At 46.0% G+C, this 21,357-nt stretch overlaps 1 protein-coding gene across 1 annotated transcript in view; it reads right to left on the bottom strand.

The window, feature by feature from the left end:
* SGPL1 (sphingosine-1-phosphate lyase 1) overlaps window positions 1–19,905 on the bottom strand; it is a 31,716-nt gene extending 11,811 nt beyond the window's left edge. Inside the window, exons 1-6 of the mRNA XM_027692957.1 lie at window positions 19,788–19,905; window positions 10,763–10,928; window positions 8,797–8,864; window positions 6,833–6,980; window positions 5,394–5,473; window positions 3,945–4,073 (exon numbers count right to left, since the gene is read on the bottom strand). Of these exons, the coding sequence (XP_027548758.1) occupies window positions 3,945–4,073; window positions 5,394–5,473; window positions 6,833–6,980; window positions 8,797–8,864; window positions 10,763–10,928; window positions 19,788–19,790 (594 nt within the window). The 5' untranslated portion in view covers window positions 19,791–19,905. The remainder of the gene's footprint in view (window positions 1–3,944; window positions 4,074–5,393; window positions 5,474–6,832; window positions 6,981–8,796; window positions 8,865–10,762; window positions 10,929–19,787) is intronic.
* Between the last annotated feature and the right edge of the window lie 1,452 nt (window positions 19,906–21,357).

Genomic DNA, 21,357 nt, shown 5'->3' with positions numbered 1-21,357 from the left:
TCCCTATTCAAGGATTTCCCTGGCCATGTCACTGCTAAGCTTTCAGACATTAAAAGAACCACTTTGGTTTGTGGGCTCTCAAGTTTTGTTTGCATTTTCACCTTAAGAAATGCCTCCACTCAGGCCCTGGAGACAAAGCTGACTAAAAAAATTCATTGAGCTGAATTACCCCATGAATAAAAAAGCACACTACAATTTATTTCTAAGGTAACATTAGAATAAAAAAATACACCCCAATCCACTGCATGGTCATAATGTTGTGGCAGCCTCCCATAAAACCCCTGTAAACCTGCAGGTTGTAAATTCCACTAGTTGTGTCTTGTCTCAAGGTGACCTGCTCATCATTCCCGATAAAATCTGATGGATCTGCACAGTTTAAGCCTCCCCTCAAGACACATCACTCACATTTCACTGTTCAAGTCCTACTTCAAATGTGCAGCCAGCACCAGGACAAAGTTTGGAAGCCCTGGAGTTTGGGGAGAAGAGATAAAATGGGTTTCTACAGGAGGTTTAGGTTTGCATCTGCTGATTTCGTCTCCCACTTCTGCCCTCAGCTGTTGAAAAAGTGGAATTCAGAGAGACTGACATCAAATACGCACATGGACACCTCCAAACACAGTTTTTCCCTACATTTCAAAGTTGCCCTTTCTTTTTAAAGGTCAAAAAACTGCTTAGAACACACAAATCATTGAAGCTTGCATAAAAGTGGTGATTTCTCCCCAAATTACAGGTGAAACCCCCAGAGCCAGCACTGCAAAACAAAGCACCTTGTGAACACGAACACATGCACACAGCAGACAGTTCCTCCTCTCAGTGCTGAGCTTAATTAGTCCTTCCAAATCATGGCAAGAATGTGATGAGAATCTCCCAGGTGCCAAAACTCCCCAATTGCTGTCTCTTTGCTCTTGCCTAACACAATTAAAAGTAAGAACAATAGTAGTAATTAGTGAGAAATAGGAAACATCCATCCACTGCTGAAAATGATTGCTTTTAAAACTGCTTAAAAACCTGGAACATCTCTCAGAGCAATTTAAGGCAAAGGCATGTCTGCATCCCTTACCACCAGGGCATTGTTAGAGGTTTTATGCCCATGTTTAAGAGAAAAAATTACAGCCCACATGGCTCAGCTAAAGGCAACTCCTGTAAACAGTTTAACAAGATAGGTTTCATCTTAGCATTTATTAAACACACCAAAAACCCGTCAGAGAGGGAGCAGGGGATTGCTCCCCAGAGATCCTGCTGAGGAAGGTGTCCACATGACACAGGGCAGGACCACACAAGAGATCCCAGGCTGCTGAAAACCTCAGGAACAGCACAAATGTGGCACCGTGCTGCTCCTCCCAGACTGAAAAGCAGAGTATCAGTCCCACAAAATGCTGTTTTGCAACATGCTGTGGAAATCAGAGCACAGAGTAAGTGAAACTGCCTCACTGAGAAGTCCAGACAGAAACTCGTGGCATTTTCCACGCAGCATAGCCACAGATATGCTATCCAGAAACACCAACAAGCTCCATCTGTCTTCAGGGACCACCACTAGGCATCAAAAAATTGGCCAAGCAGTCCCTGCTGCTTAAATCCACTGGCCAGGGAGCCTGGCACTATGACACACTGCTTCTTAGAAAAGGCAGTGGTGACATTCAGAGAAAAAAACCAGCGGTTTTAATTTTCAGCATCGCAAAAGTGGAACCAAGTAAACCAGAAGCCTTCTCAGCAGAACAAGCCAGCAGCCCCTCATGAACAGATCAATTTAAAGATAACTCAGAGCATTGCACCCTCCCTGGTTTAGCCTTAAAGCCTCTGTTTTACAGCCTCACCAGCTACTGAAGTGTAACTGTGGCAATCTGAGCCATCAGCTACAGGAGGGCCTTCCCGAGACAGAAACCATTGCATCAGTTGGAAAAAATGCTCTTTTTAAATGACTTTGTAACTGGCCAACCCCCCAGAAGTTATTGTGAAATGTTAATTCACCTTTGGAAAGAAGAAAATAAGAAGTCTTTGAGGCCAACTACTCAAAGAGCATGTGACCTCCATACACCCACCCACATCTCTGTCAATGATTAGCAACTCTGGAGGCTTCCCAGTCAGGAAGGGACACGTGGGAGGAAGACAAAAAGTCCACTGGAGACACTTGTTTGGACATGATAATTACAGGGCTGCAATTAATCTTCTGTTTCCAGCCAATCAACTCTTCAGCCCTCCCCTTCACCCTGCAAATGGGACTGTTCATCCAGCTGGGATGTAACTCCACGGCAGGTTGTGTGTCTGCTTCGCTCCTTTGTTTGGCTTTATGGCACCATCCTCAGGAGGGAGGGGAGGACAGAGGGAAAAGCAGGAGGTCTCACACTGGCTGTGTCACAGTCTTACTATTTTGGAGCAGTTTTTTACCTGTTCTGACCTTCTCTCAGGCAATTCCACTTTTCAGTTTCAGTGGAGGAGCACACAGGGCCAAGGTGACGCTTTTACAACACATTTTACGAAACAAAACCCGAATGTCCTCCTCGCAGGCTTCAGCAAGCAAAGTTCTCCAAGCATCCATCAGCAGCACACAGCTATCTGCTTGTTTTATCAGTTGATGTCCCAACTGGTGATAAAACCCAGTTTCAACAGCTTGATCCCCAGCCTCCTCCCCACTCTAGGGATAATCTCACCCCTGTTCTCAGCGCTGCAAGCCAGGAGGGAGCTGAGGTGAGGTTAAAGGTTTCTTATAAAAGCAAAGAGGCACATTCCTTCTGTACACTTGAAGGTGGCACAAGGAACACAGTCCTGAGAAGACAAGTCAGGTCACAGGGTGTCACTTCCTCCTATCAAAGGCAATCACATCTTGTACTCCCACACAGCGCACTGTTGAGTTTCAGCTTCAATGCAGCTGGAGTCTGATCCCAACTACACCTACTATAAGGCTACTCCAGTACTTAACTCCTTAGCACAACCAAGCCTCCAAGTGACAGATAAAGCCCATTCAAGGCCAGTTCATCTCCTAAGCCCTTGTGTCAACACTGCCTTCCCAACTGACCTTCAGCCACTGCCAGCCTTCTCCCCTCCCCAGCACATTTTACACCAAGCACCTCTGCCAGTCTCTGGAAAACCTCATCCGGATTCTTCTCACAGACTCAACTAACTCTTCTCAAATATTAAGCTGCCTCTTTGTCTGCCAGCTGCACCTAACCACCATGCCAGGGGATAAGACCTCACTGTCCCACACAACATGTAAACAGGGAGAGAACCTGCCCTCAGGAATTCAGGATCCTCACCAAAAGGAGAGAGAGGAGGGGAAGAAGACATGATTTATTTTTATAACAATATTTCACCGTGCAACTTCTTATCTTTTGCTCTTTGACCAACACTGAAAGAAATCAGTTTAAGAACACACATTTGGACTCCTGCTAGGAATTTTATCGAGGCTGTAAAACTGGTTTCTGCTGTAGTGCACTGGAAGGCCACATAAGCCTGGAAACACAGCTTTCCAGCTGGACAGCTGACAATACATGCCATGCCTGCTTGTTGGTGACCAGCCAGCCAGCTGGCCTTGCCCTCAATCCCAGCAATCTGCCAGGCTACAGATTTCCAGTCCAGAGACTAAAACTGAGGGGAGCTACTCAAAGTAACACTGCTCTGTTCACCATCCCCCACGGACCACCAGCCAGGCTGCATTACACCACTTCTCTTTTCCAGCTGCCATCGAGCCTGTGTCATTTAAAAGTGGAGGAAAAAAAGCTGAACTAAATAGTCTTGTCTAGAAAACTACTTCCCTGAGTTAAATTGTCTCTCATAAAGCTTCACTAAGAAGAGGAATTAAGCAACCATCCTCCATTATACATGGAGTTGGCATGGAATATCCCAGAGTGAGCTCAACCTCAGTCTCGTCTGCAGAGCACAAGGTGCCTTTGCACTTATCAGAGTTAAAAATATTCAAAATGTTCAGGAAGTTAAGACAGGCTACTTACAGCACCACAAGACTTGGGGCCCCCGTTGAAAAGTGTACAGGCAATCCTCACTACTTCCGCTTCCATCTTCCTCAGGCCAGGGAATATATCTGGATGGAGAGGGTTACTCCAGGCAAACTCTTCATACACCTTCAGAAAACAAAGACAGAAAGTCAGCTTTGCAGATGGAGAACTGGATTATCAATGCAGCTTTGAGAACTCCCCATGTGCACTGTATAAGTAAATTAGCTGCATTTAACCATAAGAACACTGCGGATCTCCTTGGACTTAACTGCTCCTGCAAGTAAATTCCACAAGTCGAGGAGTAAAAAGAAATTTTAAAAAACCCCAACATGTTTTTCTAGGGCATTTTGACCTTTGGATTGATTCTATAACATATCAATAGCTCTTGTTGTAAAGACAATTTTTAAAAGAGAACAACACGCACCCTGCGATTGCTTTACACAAAACGGGCCAAAAAACTTCCTTTGCAGAACTAGTTTTCAAGTTTACTATTAAGGGGGAATTCTGAAGCACAAAAAAAAATAAGCACAAATGGCCACCCACACCACAACAAAAGTGGATGTGGAAACCAGTATTTCATGCTTTTCTGCAACTGTGGACTCACAGGATATAAGGCTGGAACAGGCCAGTTCCCACCTCCTGCAGTCCAGATCAAAAAGCAACTGCAGGGATGTTAAAAGAAATACAGCAGAATAATCAGCACAAATAGAGGGAATGTTTCCACAACACTCTGAGGCCCCTCCAGAAAGGCTGCTCTGAGCTTTATGTTTCCCTTGAAGTGGCAAAGAAAATGTCAACACGAGGAAGAAAACAGCAATAGCAACCACCAAACAGAGCTCATTACACTTGTTACAAAAGCTGTTCCCAGGAGCAAGACTTCCTTTCCTAGCAAAAGAACTCTGGTAGGAAATATACTAGCAAACAGACCTTTAGGCTGTTCAGGTTATTCTCCAGCCTCCTCAAAGGGAGAAGTTCCTGAGTAGGTAAACAGACCTAACAAAGACACCACTGAAACATGCCAGTGCTCCATTGTTTAAGATTTGGACCACTCAGCCAAGCCAAAAAAATAAAAAACAACCCTTTACAAACTTCTCTTTTATTTAAACCAAGAAGGATTTAGTTTTGCTCAGTGAAAGTTGTTCCAGTACCAGTTTCCAGTTCACTTGAAAACAGCTCCTTACCTTCTCACTCAAAACATCTCACCTGACTGGCCCAGTTATCTCTACGAGGTGTTTTTGCAGGGACAGTTATGTGGCCAGAATTATGCTGCTCAAATGCTTTGCTACTAATTCCTCCTACATCCACTCCAGGCTGTTCACAAACTTGGGCAGCCTTAAGTTTTTCATCTTCCTTATTTATTTTGAGGTGCTGGAACAGCGTTAAGGGGTTTCTGGTCACCCTGAAGGTGCAGAGGGTATCTGCAAAGTTGGACTGCTTGCGATTTACCTTCACTAGCAGCTGGGTGAGCTTCTCTTCCCCACTGTACACAGTCCCAGAGACCTTCCCATCCTGCCAACGTACATCTCCTGAAAGAGAAGGAAGAGCACACCACTCACAAACCCAGTCAGTCATTCTCAGGAAGTGTGGAAAAGTGCATGGAAAAGTTCTGCCCTTGGTTCTACAGATGAGGACTCAGCTTTTGAGATTTCCCTGGGTTTCGTGCCCCAGAGGCAGCTGTGTGTGGGGCTGAGCCCCTGGCATCGTGTGAACTTGGCAAACAGCAAGTAAACAATGACTGAAGAGTCAGCACATAACACATAGCAAGCAAGCAGTTATACTAATATGTAATCCACTTAATCCCTGTCAGTCTCCCCAAACTGCTGTTCAACCAACCAAACACTAAATTGGCTAAATTGAAGCCACTTTCAAAGAGCACCCGCCACCACTGTAAGCTGAGAAGAGATGGAAAGGCCAAGTTTGCACTGCTAAAACCTACAGCACACCAGGCACCTCAATCAAATGTCACCTAAACCAGTATTTCCAGGCAACTTCCAAAGGAGAGTGTGGGGGGGGGCAAAGGGGGAGGCCTCAGGAAAAGAAAAAAGAATCCAGTGAAGGAAGGAAACAATAATTAAGGGAAAACACAGACAGAAGCAGCACTAGCAATACACATCAGCAGAAAAGAAGGAAGTTGTTACAGGATACTCTGCTGTGAATCTGCTTCTGAATCTGGAGTAGATGCACTGCTGTAACAGAAAATTCAAGGCATTTCTCAAATTTGGGATAGGAGCAGGGCAGTCATTACCTTTTCCTCTGGACAGGAAGTCACCCAGATTTGCTCATTAAGAGTAACAGTTCCACAAATCAGGGTGGAGATATTTACAGGAGAGAGGCAACTCAAATCAAGTGTCAAACAATGCTTATGTGGGCTCAAGCCAGCAGAACAACAGCATGACTTTTCCTTCCTTAAAAGGCTTTTTCAAGGTGCAGACCATTATGGTCTCTTCAATTAAGAGAGACAGTCTTGGAAATTCCCTAAAAATCCTACTTGGAAGTTGCCTTTTTTGATTATGAGTATTTCCTGGGGCTTCACAGAAAACACATGTCTGGTAAAAGTCGAACATCAAGGCAACTGCTCAGAAATGCAAACCAAAATGCATTCAGATAACTTCCTCCATATTTCTGTTCTCCTCACTTCTCCATCAGTCTAGAATTCTTGGAGAAGGAATGGAATTTCAGTGTGAATACCCAAATACAGTATTAAAAGTCATAAACACCGATCTTAGTCACTTCCAGAAGGTACACAGAAAAACCTGCAAGCAAAGAGCATCAGGGATGAAATATTTAAGGGGTAGCCATGTGCAGGAGTCACTGGAACTCGTTTAACAGAGCAAGTGTAATATCAGGTGTCTGACAGACCCACTTCTGCTGCAGCACAGACTCACCTTTGGAGCTGTACTCTTTCATCTTCTCCAGCACTCGGGGCTGGCTCATGCCTTGTTCTGGCAGCGCTTTGATATAATCCTTTTCATCTTTCAGGAAGGATAAACTGGACGTGACATCATTCAAGGCTTCATCAATCTTCTTTTGAATCTAAAGAGAAAGGAAAAACCTATGAAACAGTGGCACTGGCCATATTATAAATACTTGAGTGTGTGCAGGACAGAACCTACTGGTTACATCAGTGGTGCTGAGTAGAACAGGAACTGCCTCTGCTCTGTGATCAAAGAGCCACAGCCTCCTTCCTGCCAACCTCTCCCTCCAAAAACAAGCTGCCTGGAACAGTGAACTGGCACACACCAGGCTCTAAACCTGTGGGAATGGTGGCTGGCACAGCCCAGAACTGTGCCCATTAAGCCATTGCAGAGGGGCACTTGGGCCCCTGCTCAGCTGCTCAACGCCACCACTGCAACATCCAGACACAGGACATTCTCTGCTGGGTATGGAAGAGCAGTGGGAGCTTTGAGACCCTCCCTTAATGCTTGAGAAAACTGCATTTTTATCCACCAAACCTCTCTAAGCCACAGTTTTTAATCTGCAGAAGCCTTCAGATGCGTTCTGGTCTGTACCCTGCCTCCTCTGCCACCACACACACAGGTTAGAAACTCATGAAAACAGAGACACAACAAAGAAATCTCTGCTACAGGCACAGTTCAGAGATTTCTTCCTTCCCATTCACACCTTACACCCAAGAAACTCAAAACTTCTTCTCACAGAACATTCCCAAGTAAAGATTCTTCTTCCGGGCAACACAGGTGTTGGGATAGTGACTTTTGGACATTGGAATGCCTCAAAGTCAAGGCCTCACAGTAAGCAACTGACAGGTTATCAGCTATCAACCTACCAAAGAGCAAGGACAGCACACAGATAGGGCACAGCAGGAGTCCTCTGGCACAGGAGAGCAGTGTCAGCCCCAAGGAGGGAAAGCCTGGACACAACAGGAATTGTACAAGGTGTCCTTTTCTAAGAGGTAGGCAAAAAATACAAGCAGAAGAGAACTCATCTGATCAAGGGCTACTCAGGTGAGAAGGTGAAAGTTGGGGTACTTTACATAACAAAGAGGGGATGCTAGTCCCTTCCAGAGGGCTGGGGGAGAATTTGGAGAACTCCTTTTGTGTCTACAGTGAAAGGAAAAAGAGTTCCTCTGTGCTACTCTCTTGATAAAATTATCTGTAACAGATCTGACCCCTCAGTCAATGTGCAAATATGCCAACACACTAAGCAGAAAGCAGTGCCATCAAGTGTGATACCATCATTTACCAGGTAAAACAAACCCAGCTGGGCATTTCTTCATCAAGTTGTTAACGTGCTAAAACATGCTGACATTTGTGCTTGCAGGTTTCTGTGCAAAAAAAAAAAAAGAATCTCCCAAACCACAGCTCATGTCATTTTAATGATTACACAAAGTTCTGATAGCCTTCTGCTATAATGCTAATTACTGCAAATAGTTATCTGAACCCTAAACTAATCATGGCCAGTTCCCTGATTAAAATCAATATCCTTCCAAGTTGCACAACTTCGCTATCTCACACTTGACATTGTTTCAGAAGAGCAACTCAAGTTCAATCCTGTCCTCCCTTCTCCCAGAATTAAAATTATTTTCTTGAAATCTAACAACGAGGAAACATTACTGGAAAATTCTGTTACCACACTGATTCTTGGTTAAAAAAAATTAAAAAATTGAAAGAAGGTGGCACCTCCATTTTATGAGGGCGATATTATGACAAAAAGAATAGGGAGAAATTAAATCTGTCATTCAACCAGGTGGCAGCAGAAGACATTCCAGTTGTATATCCTTGGATCATTATGATCACAGTGACATGAAAAAGATGCACAGAACTGCATATTCTCCAAGAGAGCTGAAACAAGAACCTGGGATAATACCAGAAGGAGTTGTTCCAATACTTACTATGGCCCCAATAAGTGGCATTTTTCTCAGCAGTTTAAAGAACTGTTTTTTAGTTCGGGATGTCAAACCTGAAAGAGAAAAGTTAGAAATGAACCTATAATGAGTCAAGAAAAAAAAAGGGACTCTGAGCACAATAGTTCTTACAGAGACCATGATCCAGGTTCAGCATTACTGATCCAAGCTAAAATAACTCAGTGATCAAGGGGATAGATGAGCAAATTGAAGAGCAAGGCTCAGGAGTGGACCATGCTATGGAAACATCTGGACTGCAGAACAGGAATCCATAATTTGACCTGCTTTCTTACAAAGGAGTTCACACCCACCTGTGGAATTTTACAGGAAAGAGAGGGATTTCAGGGTCTGCTAAAGGAAAAGTCTCCAGCATAAAGGGAAAGTACTTTTTGAAATTATCTTCTGCCTCTTCAAACCAGAATAGTACCAGAAAACAAAAACACTCAGGATGTGAAACAGGCTCCCAGACCAAAGGAGGAAACAGTGACATCTGTGACCATGTCAGCTGTGGCACAACACAGATTTGCCCCATGTGTGTCCACCAGAGATAGGAAACATGATGCAATGGGAGGTGACTCAGGAAAAGGGGATGGACAGAGGGAAAAGCAGAAATTCCACCACAGGAATGAGAGAAGCCGCTGATGACAAGCACTGGAAAACTCCTAGGGTAGCTCTATAGGCAGGATTGAAATCAAGATGACACAGATGCTTTATAACCACCAAAAACATCTGCCAAGTCCTGCAGGCATTTCACTTGCACACCCACAGGACACTTACACCAAGAAATAACTCAACAAAAGTTTTAAAAAAATCAACCCTTTTAAGACCTGGCAATTTTATTTACACTTTCCCTCCCACTACATATATATATTTCACTTCATATGTACAATTTGAAAGGCTACCTAAGGACACTAACTGGAACACTCTGTAGAAAATACTCAATGTTCTGACAACATTTCTGCTGCACACCTCACTGTGCACAATTTCATTATCAATTTTCTCAGTGAGTAAAGACTTCAAACTCCTGAAAAATTCAGACAACCTTTTCAGTCAATACTTTAAAAAAATACACCGTGCAACAGTACAAATACTAGCCAAGAAAATAACCCTGTCCTGAGCAAAAGCTTCACACCAATTTGTTCCTTACAGACATTCCCACTGTTGAAAGACAAAGGCCTGCTTGAGAAACAGAGACACAGAGGTTGACATCAAGTTACAAACTTGGCTGTTTTTAACAAACTGCCACTGGAGTGTAACCCTAAGGCCTGTGGGAAATGAAAAGCACCGTGTTCTCTGAGTGCAGTGATCTCTGGCCATCACACAGCCAGGGGAAACTGCAAGTTTGGCAGAAGAGATCCCACTGTCAACATCAGAAATCACTCAAAACAGGAAGAGGGTCTGGAAATAAAATAAAATTTAAAAAGAAACAAAACAAACAAGCAAAAAAACCCAAACAAAACTCACACCACCACACGCAATTATCTTGAATATCCTGAAGATGAAACACGCCTCCAATGCCAAATCAAAACCACATCTCCTCCCCCAGCAGGAAGGGAAGCAACCACGGGTTATCCAGACACTTTGCAGCAGTGACTCAGTTCACAGGAACTCGGCTCTGGGATGAACCTCCCCAGGGTTTGAGCAAGAAGAGTGTTGCGACAAGTAAATGGTGCAGCCAAAAGAAAAACAGAGACAAGGGAAAGGGAAGGAGACAGAGGCACATTCCAGGCTGGGCTGCTGCACCCTCTGAAAGAATGGAGGTGCTACATTGATCAGACAAGTCTTCACCTTAATTTGGAAGAGGGGTTTGTAAATATTAGTTGACAGCAGAGAGTCTGTTTTAATAAGCGTTTGTCCTTGTTTCACCCCCTTTCCCTTCTACTACCTGGGAACAGCTCTGATGCCCCTCCCTTCCCTCTAAACACAGGAAAATCCCTCATTTTCAAATACTCACTCTCAGGCTGGAAGAGGAAGCCATGCAGCCACACACTCAGAAGGGTAGAAGAAAAGGTCAAGCCAATGAGCTGCCAGGGTTCAAGTCCAGCACATCGGGCATTCACAAAGCCTGTTGCTTTCTCCCAGTACATCTGGAGGACTTCCTTGTAGGGAATAACAGCATCCTGTGCAAAGGGAAACCAGAATGATATTGAGAAAAGTTCAAATGCACACAAATCAAAAAGTCTATTGTTGATTAAAAAGGTGCTTTCCAGCACGCAGACCCAATGCTCTCCTTAATTCCTGCAAACAGGAGATAGTTTTCAGCCACCTCCAGTTAAGAGTCACTGATAAAAATACACACCTTGAGAGACTTCAAATATTGAGAGAGAAGTGCCAAGAGCAGATTAATAAAATATGGTTCTCTGCACAGTCCCAAGAACCACCAGATCTTACCGTGGCCCAAGAGAAGCAACTGTGTCAATATTTATTGCCAAGGAATTATCAGGTGCTGAGTGAAGGTACCACCAAAACAGGTCTATTAAGTACCTAAGGTTGGATTTTTAAGGAAGATGCAAACACTCAGCAATTCCTTAAGTTTAGAGTCTAATTAGTACGTTGCACACCAAGGGAGGACGGAAGTGAGAAACACTCTTCCACCAAAATAAACCCCAGAAAACAGTGATGCAATAACAATTCCATCATCAAAGCAGGAATTACCATCAGGATTAAACCCAAGTGCATCATCAATAGCTTCAAACCAGATGCTCTTCAAGAGCATCAGAACAGGGTGAGGAAAATCAGGTGTGCACAAGGGGAAAGGGATCTAAACAGCAGTCTTCCATCCAATTCTCTGGAAAAAGGCTTCTAGAGATAAGAATAAAGAAGAACCCACACTTTGTTTGGAGCTATGACTAATAATGACAATTTTTTTGTTTGCTACAAACAAAAGGTTGTGCATTTAATTTCAGTTTTTAAAGCTTTATCAGCTAACCTCAGAGCCCTCTTCCAAATCCTTCTTCTCTTTTAACCAGCCATCAAGCCTAGCTTTGCCCAGTTTTCCCCGGGAGATTTCCAGCACTACAAAGCTTCACTGTCCCAACAACAGGGAAAGTACATGAGACCTTTCAAAAGATTAGTTACTAAACTTTGGAAGGAACAGATCCTTGATAGCTGTGCTGTGGGACTCTGGGTGGGATTAGAGCCATTTGCAAAGGTGAATATAAATAATCCACTAAATTAAAAACTGCTAAAACTTTCCTTCTCAGGACCTTTTTCAGATCTCACTTCTGGATCAAGCCAACAACAGAAGCAGTATTTAATTGGGGTTTTTTAGGGGGTAAAGTGTCATTCCAAAACAACTGGAGAGGCTACTAACAGCCTAAAAGGTTTTTCCAAATAATCAATGGAGGAAGGCAGGATTCCTTACCAAAAAACAACACTAATTAATACTCACTACTTTGGAAAAGCAATAAAATGCAAATAACGTGACAGAGTTTAAAAGAATTTAGGCAACCCAACCATAAACTCCAGCAAAATAACAGCATTTCCCATCACAAAGGAATAATTTCACCCACGTCTCAGCACGGGCTGAAGGGACACAGGCAGAATTCGACAAAACCAGGCAGCACTCAGCTGTGAGGAGGCAAATTAGCACCTATTCCCTTGGCAAAGGGCAATTTAAAAACACACCAGGCACTTCAGCCTCCAAAACAAGGCAGCCACAGCAACCACTGCAATTAGGCACTGTCCCAGCTAATGCCCGGTCCTCCAATCCGCTCACCACAAAGCTGATTTAACCCCAGAATTTAAGGGAAGAGCCACCTTTTCCAGCCAACTTAGGTTTACTTAAGTTTCAGCGAGTTTGCAACAATCTTCTCTGGGAAATCCCTGGAAAGGAGTGTTTAGCCAGCAACAATGACTTTGGTTCATTGCCTGGGAGCTACATGCCAGGATATCATTCAGTTTTGGAACTGCACTTAAAGGATGGAAATGGAGCCACTAATTTACCACTGTCTCAAGAGCTGTGCTCAGCTGATGGCAAGAAAATGCTGCGGCATCAAATATAAAGTGGGCTGTGCTATATTTTTTCCTGAAGATGGAGGATACCATGAGCTATAAGCCCTAAAATCAAAATGGAACATGACCTTTGAGACAAAAGTCACTTCAGCCAATGGCCAAGTTAAGAGAAATAAATCTGGCACGAGATTGACGTGGCTCTTGGAGAAAGTTCTGGGCAGAAGATCCCAGCTGACAGCATATTTTGTTGTCAAATCACACAATCCCCACTGAAACCCCTGAGCACTGATATGTGGTAGCTCAATGGTACCTCCAAGTTTTTGAACAAATAAGAGAAGAACTGAATTATGTTAATTCCAAGCCACTGAAGAATTTCTTTCTCTTTCTTGCTTTAAAAAAATCTGAAATCAATCCCTAAAGAATACAGTTTGACCAGGTAATTTTCTCTGTATTTCTCAATTTCCTTCTTCAGTCATTTCATACTTACAAGAGTTTGAAGGATGAGATTGCTCAATTTAGGAGGATATTAAAAACAGGGATTAAAAAACCCGGTGAAAATTGGCATGGAAGGCAAGTTAGCAATGAAATACAACTCCCCAGATCCCTGGCTAACTATGAATTCAGTTTTTTTTCCAAGTGCTTCTTTGCCCCAAAGTACCAGCAAGGTACAAGAGACCTCTACTTTCTGAATTATTAACTTAATCCTAGAGAAACCAGAGGGCATTCAGAAGGTTGCACTCAAATGTTTTTATTACATTCAGGAACATGCTGGGTTAAAGAGGCTTATAAAAAAGAGGGAGAGACTTTTTACACAGGCACAGTGACAGGACAAGGGGGAATGGCTTCCCACTGACAGAGGGCAGGGTTGGGTGGGATACTGGGAAGGAATTCTTCTCTGTGAGGGTGGGGAGGCCCTGGCACAGGTTGCCCAGAGAAGCTGTGGCTGCCCCTGGATCCCTGGAAGTGTCCAAGGCCAGGTTGGACAGGGCTTGGAGCAACCTGGGCTAGTGGAAGGTGTCCCTGCCCATGGCAGGGGGTGGAACTGGATGAACTTTAAGGTCCCTACAACCCAACTCATTCTGGGATTCTATAGGATTGCAGTCCCAAAGCACTTCCTCATTCCAGAGGGAGGAGGCAGGGGGGATAAATAGCCTCTGTTTAGCCCAGCCACTGGAATCCCTTCTCCTGCAGCCTTGGAGGTGCTGCTCATAACAGAGTGAAAAGCTATTACCACTTCCTCAGCTGGCCTACAGAAAACAAGCTGACCTGATTTTAAAGCTGCCTACATGACAGCATTTCATGTAAGACAATAACCTGCTTATTTGTGAAGGCATCAAAAAATATAAGTTTCCCTTCCCATTATAGGAGAGTAGATAAGCTGGTTTTATTTCCATAAGAGAACCTTCCCCGCTCAAAAGCTTCACAAGACACAGGATTATTTCAGAAGCAGTTTAAAAACCCAATTTAGGAGCACATAAAAAGCTGGGGGAAAAAAAATCTCCACTGGAGGATTTGTTTTTAATTCTCAGAGCAGTAGGATAGAGTCAGGTATCAGATAAAATACTAATTGCTATCATTAGAACTTGCAGTGTTCATTTGTACTGATATTAATGCACTTAGCAACCCAAGCAGTTTACATATTGAATTTTTAGCTCCACAGATTAGGAATACATCCTTAGTACTTTATTTCTAAAAGCCATTAGCTTGCTGAGCTGGTTCCCTTATGCCACTACAAAAAAGGACAAATTAACTGCAGTAATGCTCTTCTGTCCCAGATGACAGAAAAGAGGGGGGGGGGAAATGCCAAAGCTAATGAGAGCACATTTTGCAGTTTTGCCAGAACAGCATTTCCTCGGCTGCGAGTTTTAGGACTCAAATAAGCTTAAAAAAAAAAGAGAGAGAGAGAGAGAGAAACAAAAAAGCAATAAACTGGAGGACCCCAGAGTTTTGTTTCAAGTGCCTCCTGTTTCTGACACTGTAAAGTGGAAGCACTGTCTTAGTTTACCTGTGGCAAGAGCAGGAAGAAAGGTTTTATCAGCTCAATCTTCCTTTCACCAGAAGAGCATTTAATGTGGGGCCACAGAATAAAGGTAGCTTTTAAAGGCAAGTTTATTTTATGCAATATCATGAGTCTCAGGCTGACTGTGCAAGTAGGAACTGCTAATATCATAGAATGGCCTGGGATGGAAGGGACCTTAAAGCCCATCTCATTCCTCCCCCTGCCATGGGCAGGGACACCTTCCACTAGCCCAGGTTGCTCCAAGCCCCGTCCAACCTGGCTTTGGACACTTCCAGGGATGGGGCAGCCCCGGCTTCTCTGGGCAACCTGTGCCAGGGCCTCCCCACCCTCACAGGGAAGAATTTCTTCCCAATATCCAATCTAAACCTACTGTCTGTCAGTTTACAGCACATTCTCAGCTTTCACCTGAATCCACACATATTCCCAAACCAGGGACACTCTGAACACCTCCCCATGCCGAACCTTAATGTTTGTGTTTGCCATCTGTCTTCCCTCACATCATCAGAGCCAAGGAAGAAGGTGACATGTCACACTACTCAGCACATAGTAAATCAAGGCCAAGAGAGATGGCTCAGACTCAGCACCAGCCAGGACAACCCCGAGGATGGGAACACATGGAATACTGGTGTGCTGCCACTGTAATTAAAGCCTCTGCTCCAATACAACATGTTTTTCCAAGGAGAAGCTTCCTGACTAGAAACAAACAGCACAGAGCCAGTGACAACACAGCAGCTTCGCTTATTTATTCTGCTTCTAAGTAGAAGGAAGAGCTCAATTAGCCTTGGCCGAGCTGACACCTTGCTGCCTGCACGTGCTCTGGCCACAAAAGGCACGTCAGACTGGTGTAACTACACGGTGTAACTGGCCTGGCCACAGGGAAGGACTGGACTCACAGCCACCAGCCCGGCAGGAGAGCCAGGGAATGGGATTGAGCAACCCCACCCCAGCCTCCGAGGGTGCTGCGTGTGCCTGCAGTGTTTTGATTCGCACCCCGGTAATGACTCTGCTCCTCCCTTCCTCCCTCCCTCCCTCCCTCCCTGCCACCCCTAGCGTGACAAATATCTTTACACAAGCACCAGGCAGAGAATATTTGTTAGTCAGCTCCTAATTACAGCTCGAGGTTTGGACCACGTGCTGCCTCCTCCCGCCGTCACCAAAGGATGTGGGCACACGGAGCGACACCGGATGCAGGACCTCTCAGGAATCAAAAATCATCAACTTTCAGTTGTATGGGCTGAACTAAGTGAAAAAAAAACATATTCTCATGTCTTACCACAGCTCCCCAATACCACTAGTTTTGTCTGTGTTGCATTTATTTCCACCACTGCCATACTGAAACTTTTTCCAGAACAACAGCAATTTTGGGTGGTTTTTTTGCCATGTGCAGCGTCAGCAAAATGAATGTATGTATGTATATACTATCCCACCAGCCCTGAGATTTCAAGAGTGGCTAAACAATGGCTAATTATAGCTTCAGCACATAAACAAACAAGGCAGCAGCTCAGAGTAAGAGCAGCAGCATTCCAGTTTCCACTGCAGAGAAGGAATGTACAACTACCAAAACAAGATGGAGCGAGGCTGATTCGAGGCTCAAAAAATGGACAGTTTTACAGTAATCCAAAGGACTCCAAAATCAGGTGCCAGTTCAAATTTCATTTAACTCAAAAGACGCACAAGGTGTTGTGTGTGTTCTTTGCTCACTACAACAAATCAATTTATATAAGTTTCTGCAAACATCTGGGCACGCTCTAGGCAGAACAGATCTCACAAGAGACAAGGATTCACACAGTCAGTGCCATACAGAAACCCATCGTGGATCTCTGGGGGCCACCAGGTCCAAGAATGTGCAAGGAAACATCCTCTCACTGCACCCGTGATAATTAGGATAAAAGAAGAGCCTGGTTCCCTGCATGCTGGGACTCATCTGGACATATTTCATCCCTCCACTTGGCATCCTCTCAGCTGTGGGTCACTTCTGGAGAATAAAAATGGGTGTTTATTTGAAACATTTTGTGAGTAGCTCAGTGCCACACAGGGGCACACGCAGCATTAAAGGATAAAGCCTTGGTGGGAGCTGTCTGGAAGCAGAGCATGGCATGGCAATTGTTCTGAGGATGGGCATCCACAGAACAAAGGCAGCACCAAGCCCTGGCACAGCTTCCCAGCAGGGTTATGCAAGCCTCTGACAAAGCCCCCAGTATCAGCACAAACTGAATGCTGCTATTATACATTAAGGGCCATGTTCCTGGGCAAGTCTGTCCACAGGGCAGGATCCCCAAAAATTATCTCATCAACACCAACACTCAGAACCTTTTGACCCCATGATATCTCATCCCATGCCCTTCCTCACGTGGCACAGGTGGATCTCAATGAGAGAGGAGAGACAAAGGAAACGCTCAGAACACAAAGGATTCCAAGCTGCTTTTACCTGCGAATTTCTAGGAAACACAAATCTTCCTTGAGAAACAATAACTGTATCACAATAACAACAGCAAAGAGACCAGCACACCTGCTACTGGATCAAGTGACAGAATCCTAAATCTCAGTCCACATCACGCTCTAAGGACAGGACTAAGACATACTTCAAAGCACCTCTCACTGCACCAACCAGTACAGGCCATAGCCATTGGCCAGCATACAAAGATTTCAGTACTAAACAGCCCAGGAGGAAGGTCTGCTGCCATGTGAAAGGGAATGTCTTGTACTGCCCGGGATGCAAGGAGTGGGAGCAACAGAATCGTAGAATCACAGACTGGTTTGGGTTGGAAGGGACCTTAAAGCTCGTCCCATTCCACCCCCTGCCATGGGCAGGGACACCTTCCACCAGCCCAGGTTGCTCCAAGCCCCGTCCAGCCTGGCCTTGGACACTTCCAGGGATCCAGGGGCAGCCACAGCTTCTCTGGGCAACCTGTGCCAGGGCCTCCCCACCCTCACAACCAAGAATTTCTTCCCAATATCCCATCTAACCCTGCTCTCTGTCAGTGGGAAGCCATTCCTCCTTGTCCCGTCACTCCAGGCCCTTGGAAATAGTCTCTCTCCATCTTTCTTGTCAGCCCCTTCAGGACCTGGAGGGCCACAATTCGGTCACCCCAAAGCTTCTCCTCTCCAGGCTGAACAATCCCAGCTCTCCCAGCCTCTCCTCCCAGCAGAGCTGCTCCAGCCCTCTGATCATCTTGAGGCCTCCTCTGGACTGGCTCCAGCAACTCCATGTCCTTGCTGTGCTGTTCCCAGGGCTGGAGCAGCTCTGCAGGGGGGATGTCTCACCTGAGGGGCAGAGGGGCAGAATCCCCCCCTGTCCTGCTGTGGGATCAGCCCAGGGGTGCTGGGTGCCAGCACACACAGCCGGGGCATGTCCAGCTCTCGCCCACCAGCACCCCCAAGTCCTTCTCAGCAGTTCTAGGTAAAAAACACATAATTCCATTTCCAAAAACAGTATGTGAACAGATCAGGCCTTCTGAGACAACCCCCAGTGCATGCCAGGGGTCTGTGGGAGCAGCTGGTGCAGGAGGAGATCAGATGGAAGCTACACCTTTTTATTGCCAGAATTGTGTGCTTGTTAGAAGAAACGAGCAGCACCTCAAACTCCTTACACAGGAAGGGGGTCTACTGAATCCCTTTTACCACGGGAGTCACAGCAAGGCTGTGATTGCTGCCACGGCAGGCAAACCACACACAATAAACGCTGTGATTGGGGTTATCTCCACACCACCAAACAGCGCCGGAGAAATCCAGGGCAGGGAGCAAGGCGTCAGCCACCTCAGCAGACCCTCCCCCCTGCTCAGGTCAGCAGTTCAGCTAGGAATTCTAAGGGGAGTAAGAGAGTGGGAAACTCCGAGAGGGCTGGAAGTGAGCAGCACATGGGAGAAGCAACATTTTTCTCCACCTAGGTAAGAAGATTTCCAGTGCCTCATGCTCCCTTTTGCTAAGGTTGTGGGAGGGATCGCAGAGTAAAACCCCAGTTTAGGAAAAATGTTATGTGTTAGTGTCTCTCCAGAGAAATGCTCAGCCCCTGAGTACAAAGCCAACTTCCCCAGCTTTCCAGAAACCAGGAATCCTGTGCAACAGCTACTGTCCAATCTAATGAATAAAAGAGCAGACCTGAGCAGGTCTTCCAGGTGCAATAAGTAGCAGCTTTCCCTGCAAAGCCTTGGCACAGAGGGACTAAGGAGAACAGCCTGACCACACAGCAGGGCTCCAGCAGCCCCAGGCCAGTCTGGACCACCCCGCGCACAAGATGCGCAGCGTTTACCCGGTTCCAAATTTTGGCAGCTGAAAGCAAGCCGAACACAAGCCGTGCTGTCCCGGGCACAGCTCCACGCCAGAGCGGGAAGAAGCAGCAGCACTTGAGCGTTTGGGAATGGAGCGACCATGACCAAGCGGGAAAAAGCGGCAGGACACAGATAATGCTGTTTCATCTATCACCCGGCAGCAGCTGTGATTTCAAGGTACCCTCCTGACGGATTAAAAAAAAAACAAAACTAGTGCCCCTTCCAGGTTTGAGGAATTGGAAGATACATGCCATGCCGCGGCGTGCCGGAGCCGGCTGTATTCCAAGCTAATCATGAAGTTTGCTTCTAGCTAAAAAAAAATGATAGCCAATAAGCAAACAGGGTCTCTAAAAAATAGGAGTCAATAAGCAAACAGGGTTTCTAAAAAAATTATAATCAATAAGCAAGCAGGATGTCTATCAGCCAGACAGGCATCTTCGCCAAAATTTCAGAGGAAAACACGATTTCTACCCCAGCCGGGTGAAACAAATACACAGAGACAGGCGAAAACGCCCTTTCTAATCCCCCCCGCCCTGAAACTAGATACCTGTGGGATATGAGGGAAGCAGTGCATGGATAAGAGGGATACATCCAGGTTTAGAGGAAAGGCACGGGCCTCGCCGAGGCCCGACCGGGACGCCCCCACGCCACCGCGCCGGACAAGGCCCCGGCCTCGCAGCCTCACAGGCCGCGCCAGGACACCCCTGTGTCTCTCTCCCCGCGCGCTCCCCGCTCACCATCGCTCCTGCTGCCGCCTCCTCCTTCTTTCCTTCCCTCTTTCCTTCCTCCCTCCTTCCTCCTCCTCCTCCTCCTCCCGGGTCCCGGCGCGGCCGCTCCGCCCCGCGGTTACCGCCCCCTGCCGGGCGCTCCCGCCCTCAGGGAGGAGCGGCGGGAAAGCCGCTCCCCTCACGGTAAAGGAGGAGGGGGCTTTAAAATGTTACAAACGCCGGGGGCGGGTTATTGTTAAAATACACCCCCACCCTCACGAAAAAAGAAAAAAAGCAGTTTGTGAGCCCGCCCTGGTTTGTCAATTATCACTGGCTGAGTGCTAAACATAAGGAGGACCCCTCGCTTCCAGAGCCCTGCACTGACACGCTGTGCATAAGGAATACTTGGTCGGCCAAGATCAGCTGAAGCTGATGACACGGTTTAATCCCAGGACTATTCCAGTGTCCAGTTGTTCTTCATCTCTGTAACTGGTTTTAAGCTGCATTTGTTGGATTCGCAGTGTTCCTGAAGGGACATAAAGCTCCGCTGGAGCCTCCCTGCTCTGGAGCCAGGCTGGGAGAGCTGGGAATGTTCACCCGGAGAAGGGAAGGATCCAGGGAGAGCTGAGAGCCCCTTCCAGGGCCTGAAGGGGCTCCAGGAGAGCTGGAGAGGGACTGGGGACAAGGGATGGAGGGACAGGACAAGGAGGAATGGCTTCCCACTGCCAGAGAGCAGGGTTAGATGGGATATTGGGAAGGAATTGTTCCCTGTGAGGAACACAGGCTGCCAAGAGAAGCTGTGGCTGCCCCTGGATCCCTGGAAGTGTCCAAGGCCAGGTTGGACAGGGCTTGGAGCAACCTGGGCTAGTGGAAGGTGTCCCTGCCCATGGCAGGGCATGAAATGGGATAATCATTAAGGTCCCTTCCAACCCAAACCATTCTCTAATTTTTTTTGAGGATAGTTTTTGTTCTGTGCAAAATATAAGGCAGGAGCCACTGGTTGATATAGCATTAAACTCCAGTCTGTTAATCTGTGGATTAAAATCCACTCTGCTCTGGGTGGATCAAGTGGGACCCCATGAGACAAAGGCTGAGTGCCGGGTTAGCAAAATATTGTTTGGGACCAGCCTCATACTAGCACAGCGATTTCCAGACATCCAGGACAAACACCACCTGACAAATATCCAAAGGGCATTTTAGTGGTGGAAAGGAACATTTTGAAGCAATTGCATTGCAGAATAGTTGGAGCTAGAAGGGAACCTACACCATCATCTAGTAGAACTGCCTGAGCACTTCAGGGCTGACTAAAAGTTGAAGCACGTTAAGAGCATTGTCCAGTAAGTGTGAACTCAACAAATACCTCAGCAGCATTTGGCTCATTTCCCAAAAATTAACACACGCAGCAACTGCAGCTCACTGTGTTATGGGGTGCTGCCTCTGCCACCTGCCTGACACACTACCTGGAGCAACTGCCCATCTCCTGGGAGGTGGCAACAGGAGCAAGTGCCCATATTAAGACATTAGGTTCATTAAAACTAAAATTGAGTATTTCTGGTTAATCTACAGAACACATCCTGGCTTTAGAATTTATGAGTCTGTA

Source organism: Neopelma chrysocephalum, unplaced genomic scaffold (assembly GCF_003984885.1).
Source record: "Neopelma chrysocephalum unplaced genomic scaffold, ASM398488v2 Primary Assembly neopelma1_89, whole genome shotgun sequence".
Classification (NCBI taxonomy): domain Eukaryota; kingdom Metazoa; phylum Chordata; class Aves; order Passeriformes; family Pipridae; genus Neopelma; species Neopelma chrysocephalum.
Note: the sequence above shows the minus strand (reverse complement) of the source record. Positions and strands in the feature narration are given on the sequence as shown.